The sequence below is a fragment of the Selaginella moellendorffii genome, unplaced genomic scaffold (assembly GCF_000143415.4).
Source record: "Selaginella moellendorffii unplaced genomic scaffold, v1.0 SELMOscaffold_6, whole genome shotgun sequence".
Lineage (NCBI taxonomy): Eukaryota > Viridiplantae > Streptophyta > Lycopodiopsida > Selaginellales > Selaginellaceae > Selaginella > Selaginella moellendorffii.
This window is the reverse complement of record NW_003314267.1, coordinates 3,120,665-3,127,126: the sequence shown is the minus strand read 5'-3', so window position 1 is coordinate 3,127,126 and position 6,462 is coordinate 3,120,665. Positions and strand designations below refer to the sequence as shown.

The 6,462-nt window shown below is 38.0% G+C and overlaps 1 protein-coding gene across 2 annotated transcripts; it reads left to right on the top strand.

Annotated features, from left to right (window-relative positions):
- The first annotated feature begins 477 nt into the window (after positions 1 to 477).
- On the top strand, positions 478 to 3,078 carry LOC9652058 (probable LRR receptor-like serine/threonine-protein kinase At1g56140). Of its 2 annotated transcripts, XM_024670182.1 has the most exons (9): positions 478 to 1,108; positions 1,169 to 1,361; positions 1,408 to 1,475; positions 1,527 to 1,662; positions 1,734 to 1,858; positions 1,915 to 2,131; positions 2,181 to 2,412; positions 2,458 to 2,608; positions 2,656 to 3,078. In XM_024670182.1, the coding sequence occupies exons 1-9, from the start codon at positions 479 to 481 to the stop codon at positions 2,911 to 2,913; spliced, it is 2,010 nt and encodes a 669-aa protein (XP_024525950.1). In that variant the 5' UTR covers position 478; the 3' UTR covers positions 2,914 to 3,078. The 2 variants fall into 2 exon arrangements, with proteins under 2 accessions (XP_024525950.1, XP_024525949.1); XM_024670181.1 differs by having other exon boundaries at positions 478 to 1,361.
- The last annotated feature ends 3,384 nt before the right edge of the window (positions 3,079 to 6,462 follow it).

Genomic DNA, 6,462 nt, shown 5'->3' with positions numbered 1-6,462 from the left:
GCGTGTGTCATACTGATGTGGCAGAACCCCAATCAAATCAAAATGTAATAAGGATTGTTTGACTCCAAACAAAACCTTATGTACGCTACAAATTGATTGCCATGCTCAGCTGGATGACACAAAGTTTTTCTGGATTTCCTTTTGAGTCAAAGAAGCACGTGAAGTGGACCGTATGGACTGCAACTGAAGTTAATGTGGTGACTGACATAGAGTTTCAGTCATGCCATCACACATCAAAGTTTGCTTTTGCTCTTTGTCATTTTTGCGTCTTAGATAAAGTCTGGGAAAACGAAACGAACACGGCAATGTGAAGAACTAACTTCCCCCTTGTCTGTGTAAACAGGCCTTAAGGAAGTGAGCTCGGCACATGGATAAAGGCTGTCCACTCATGTCTACTCATGGAACACGGTCTGGTCGAGCTCGCTGTCAACTATGTATACGCAACGAAAATAAGAACATTGTCACTCCCTCGTTGAGGATGGCAATCGGGATGAGTGCAGCGGCATCTTCTCAATTGTGTGTGGTGCTCCTCTGTGTAATCCCATGCCTTGCATCGCTACACTTGTTTGCAGAGAATTCCCAACTGACAACATACCAGAAGGGGGTGATCAAGGACGCACTGGGGGATTTGCTGGCTACCATCCACCCCGATCTATCCTACTACGCGGGCTCCGCCTTCCGCCGATTTCCATCAGAAGATGACATCTCCATCACCCTCTTGTTCCATCCTCGCTCTCAGTGCGGCCGGACGCTAAACTCCACTTGGGTCCGATCCGCAACCGGGAAGGATCTCCAGGCGGGCTTCAACGCAACGCTGAAAGAGCTCGACGAGCTCATGGAGAGATCATATGGCACGGGGTATGTTTTGTACGGCCAGTTCCTGGTGGGTTACGTCTCGGGCGAACAACCGTATGGCTGCGTCTCGCTCAAAAACGCAACTGTGGAGGATGGTGTTGGATATTGCTATGGCTTCGATAGCATGCTCTTGTCTGGTTCTCCATTTGATACCTTGTATGCTGGCTGCATGATCGAATCACCAGACAAGAGATTTGTGCTTAGGATGGACAATTGCCAATTGTCTGTCATGGAAACTACTACAAACAACACGGTTTGGCAGCCTAAAGTCACAGTGGTGCAGCAGCCTAATTGCTATCTCCGGCTCCAGCAGGATTGGAACTTGGTGCTCTACAACTCAACTGTTGGAACTTCAGAATTTGCGAAATGGTCGTCTGCCACTTTCACAAAAATCAAAACCGGGGCTGTCTGGCTTGAAGTTGGACCAGACGGAGTACTGACGATTTATCTTGGAACTGGACCTGGCGGCGCTCAAAGCATTTGGAAGAGCAAAACCGACAGTCATCGTAAGTTGACAACTCGAAAGATCTACTCTAACAGCAATAGAGACAGGTGATTTTGACGATATATATGGACCCCCTGGACCTCCTGTGGAATCCCCTACCAATGCAGTGCTTCAAGTGAGTTTTTCTCTTGTTTTCTTAAAAGCTAACAAGTTTTGTGTGAAACAGGCACCAGTTCCAAATGCAAAACCCACAAACAAGTTCAAGGTTTTGTCGATTGTTATTATGACTGCCTTGACATTCGGATTGACAAGTCTTCTCATAGTTGTGATATGGCAAAGTAGACGTCTTGGTTTCTACAAAAGTGAGACAAGTTTTAAACTTTTTTTCATGTGAGACTAGCATGAGCTTGAACTTGTCTTTGATTTTTCTTAGATGAACCAAACGCTTTTGCAAGCTCGAAGCTCCAAAGATATACTTTCAGCACTTTGCTTGCTGCCACCAAAAATTTTCATGCAGCCAATAAACTGGGAGAAGGGGGATCTGCGGTAGTATACAAGGTAAATACAACATAAATTTAAATATTGATGTGGTTTGTGGTTGTGAAATCAATCAGGGAATCATACAAACAATTGGACCAGTTGCCATCAAGTTCTTGCAAATAAAAGCTCACTCAATTTCCAACGAGGAATTTATCAATGAAGTTTCAACGATATCCTATCTCCAGCACAAGAATTTGATTAGACTGGTCGGATTCTGCTGTGAAGGAGAACACCGGCTTCTTGTCTACGAGTTCCTTGAAAACAATAGTCTCGCCTTAGCTATCTTGAGTGGTAAGTTCACATATTAATGCTAAAATTTAGAGAAATATATCTTAGGCAGGCCCAAACAAACTCTACATCCCGTGGGCCAAACGTTACGAGATTTGCCTAGGAGTTGCGCGTGGAATTGCATACCTCCATGAGGAGTCAAGGACTCGAATCGTGCACCGGGACATCAAGGCGAGCAACATCCTTCTCGACAAGGAATTCAATGCAAGGGTTTCCGATTTCGGGCTGGCGCGGCTTCTCAAGGATGGAGACACTCATCTCAGCACAAGGGTCGCAGGAACATTGTAAGTTTGTATATTTCTTCAGGAATAATTTTCTTTCTGCTGCAGCGGGTATCTTGCACCGGAGTATGCCCTCCGAGGCAAGTTGACGGAGAAGGCCGATGTCTACTCATTTGGGATCCTCTTGCTGGAGATACTGAGCGGCCGGAGCAGCATCGACTTTGAGCTCCCTCCTGAGAAGTCATTTCTGCTGGAATGGGTAAAAGTCTCTATTAAGTGAATTAAATTCGTGAACATTTTCAACAGGCTTGGGAGCTATACGAGGAAGGTCAATGGCTGGATCTAGTCGACGAGAAACTTCCTCCAGAGACATGCCCGAAGGAAGAGCTGCAGAGAGTGATGACAGTTTCGTTGATCTGCACTCAAGGAGCTCCCTCAGCCCGTCCGGCAATGTCACGGGTGGTGGCCATGCTGCTTGGAGACATTGCACCCACCTTGGATATCACAAGGCCAGGTTTCCTTCCAGACTTGAAACATGCAGCCCTCAGCAAGGTCACTTCTTAAGCCTTTAGATTTAAATAATCCATAAAATGTGTAAGAATAAAATCAAAGGACTCAGACACCTCAAAACGAAATAGGGACAGAACTATAGCTCGCCTAGAATGTATATAGACCAGATCATTTCCTGAGCAGATCTTAATTTTTTTCTAAAAAAAAAAACACATGCAAGTACCAAGTAGGATTTTTCCTCGTGGGGCCTTATTCCTTCTCTGCCCTACCACTTTTTCCGTACCATAGATTTTAACAAATACCAGATCGAGCTCTTGAAATGATCGATCCCAGTAGCAGAAATGGATCTGTTGGTGTTAGATTCCCTGTGGCATCAATTTTGGAATTTTGATGGACATTTTGTTAAGAGAAAGGGAGCTTAAATGCTGGACATGAGAGAGTTTAGTACCCAAAGCTAGCAATCCACCACTAGAAAAAAAAGTATAGAGCAAGAGGGAGCCATTGAGAGAGAATAAGGCCAAAAGCTGAGAGAATAGCTTTTCTTAAAATATGGTAATGAATATGCGATTATAAACGGGTGCATTTTTTATTTACACATTTGTGAATATATTTTTGTTTCAATTGCACAAAATATTACAATCACATCTTGATTGGTATAATAACAATGGAAATGTGATTGTGTGCATTATAATATTTGCATAAAGGCATGGCACATGCTTCATGCCACATATATATACCCATGTCATCTCCTCTTTTTAACAGTAGGATCACATGCTCTAACTCATTGAACACTGTAAAAACCAATGGGATAGCCATTGGATCTCTTAGGTGCTCCATTAGTGTACAATATTCACCACCTAACTGATATGGCTTAACTTTAAGCCTCTTTCAAGAATCTAGATTCTATTGATCTCTAAAAATAATCACTAAATCCCAATCCATGCTGTAGCTATCTTTGGTTACAAATTAACTTCTTATCCAAGAATATTTTGTAACTATTATAAAATATTCTTTTAAATATTCTTGGGCTCATTATTCTTCCCTCTAAAAGACAATAGCATAACAAAATAATAGTATACATACACTTTTCTTAATTACAATGTCATTTTTGGCAGGAAGCCCTAGGTTACTTGTTTATATTCCTCTTCAACCTTTTGTAAAACTTTATCTAGATCAATCTATTTCTCATTGCGAACAAAGTCTTGAGTTGAATTACATTAAAAATTAGATGTATTTACATATATGTTGAAAGCTTAAACTTATAAACCACATTATTGATTTTCTCAATAATCTCAAATGGCCCAGCTTATCATTGCTTCCCTTCTGTAAAGAAGTAATAGAAATCTGGATGGAAAAATCACCCAAATATATATTTTATCACCTGTAAGAAAATAATTCCTAGATCCCAAAATAAAATTGAAGATGGGCCATGTGGTAGTGGCTGAAGTAGAAGTCTAACAAGTATAACATATTTAGACCAAAATCTCCAACTCAAAAAGTTAAGAGCAGGAATAAAACCCCACTTAAGGAATGGATATGAAATAATAAAAAAAGTAGGTATTTAGAGAAAGACAAAAAATGACCAACAAATAACAAGTTTTATAATACATGAAAGTGTTAAGATTATGAAAAATAAATTTTGTCTAAATTTGAAGTAAAGTCTTCCACGAATTAGCTATCACATGTTTGAAAAGCTACTTAACGTCATTCCACAAGCAAATTGATTTAAAATATACTATTATGCACTAGAAAATTTAATTCTTGCGTTGATTCCATAATGCAATTTCATAGAATGGTTTCCACGCCCCGTTCAAATTAATCTCTAATATTGATCCATTTAAAAAAGGTTTGCCTAAAATTTACCAAGAGCGATAAGCCACTCTTTTTAATTCATAGTTATAAAGGCAAAGTTGGATATAAGTCAAAGGGTAAGACCCAATGTGAAGTAGATGAATTATTTGGGAATTGACTATCATATATTATATACCTTGCAATAAATTAATCTTAACCACACTAAGCATAGGTAGAAAGGGAAGGATTTCCTATGCACCTATGTGGAGAGATTAAAGAATGACAACCCTCCATTGTCTTTATAAAAGTTCAATAGGGGAATTGGGGTAAATAAAATAAAAAAGTTTACTAGCAATCCACCACACATATCAGAAGATACATTTTGCTTATAAACCCTGCTTTATGCCACGTGACAGATGCCACATGTCATATGTCACGTGTCCAAAGGACAGTGGTATGGAACTCGAGGTTCAGGGCCTTGGGCTACTAAATGAAGGAACAGTGCCAAACTCCCAAACTTGGAGCCAAGGAGTGACGGAACTGGATAGTGGGTAGGTCGGGTATGGTGTTAGTTCAATTATAAGAGATTTCTCCCTAAAGCAGGATTTTGTTTATAAAATTGATCAATAGAAAAACTATGTTTTGCATGTTTCTTCTGATCAACCACTTGAGCAAATCAATTTAACAAATGAGAATAATCCTTATATTATCACAATTGCTTAAGAATTGCAAAATTCATTTTGCAATCAAACCATAAATCTACTAAAAGATTACAAAGACATTTTTGCTTAGTCTTACACAAATTTAAAAAGCATTTCACCAAAACTCTGTATGCGCTATATTGAGATACTCTCGGGAAATATGCCAAAAATGCAAATGCCCTATAGAATGAATCCTAATTACCAAAATAAAGTCCCAGGTAGGATTTATTTATCCAATCCAGAATATTCAATGGCTTTCACCACTTGTAATTGTGTCTAAGAAAAATGGAAAATTATGAGTTTGTGTGAATTACAAAAAGCTAAATGATGCAATTAAAAAGGATATGTTCCCTATTCCCTTCACAAACAAAATTTTGGATTCAGTAGCAGATCATGAGATGTATTCATTTTTAGATGGATTTTATAGCTATAACCAAATGAAAGTAACACTTAAAAATCAATATAAAATGGCGTTTTATAAGCCTATGGGGAACTTATATCTATTGTAAAATGCCTTCTAGCTTATGCAATGTTTCTTTTATATTTCAAAGAGTTATTATGAACACTTTTAGAGAATATTTCACTAATTTCATGAGAGTTTTCATGAATGATTTTAGTGTCCTCAACTCCAAAATGAAATAATTTACTTGCAAAAATGTTTTCAAAAATATAGAGAATATAACATTTCTTTAATCCAGAGAAATGTAATTTTATTATAAATTTTTAAAATTTTTTATAAATTTTTATAAATTTGGGAATATAAATTTATAAATTCTAGGTCATATTGTATATAAAGAAGGCATCCTTGTAGACAAAAATAAAACTTAAGTAATTAAGACAATGTTTTCACCACATGACTTAAAAAGTTTTTGTTGCTTTTTAGGTAAAGTTAGCTATCATAGGCAATCTATAAAGCTTATGCTAAGATTGCGTAACCACTTACTGATTTTTTAAATAAAGATACTTTATTTATATGGAACGAAAATATTTAAGAAGCATTCTTAAGGTTTAAATAATGCCTCAAAGAGGCATCTATACTTTTTAAGCCTGATTAGACAAAGGAGTTTCACTTATATGTAGATACTTTTGATATTGCCACAAGCGTAAAATT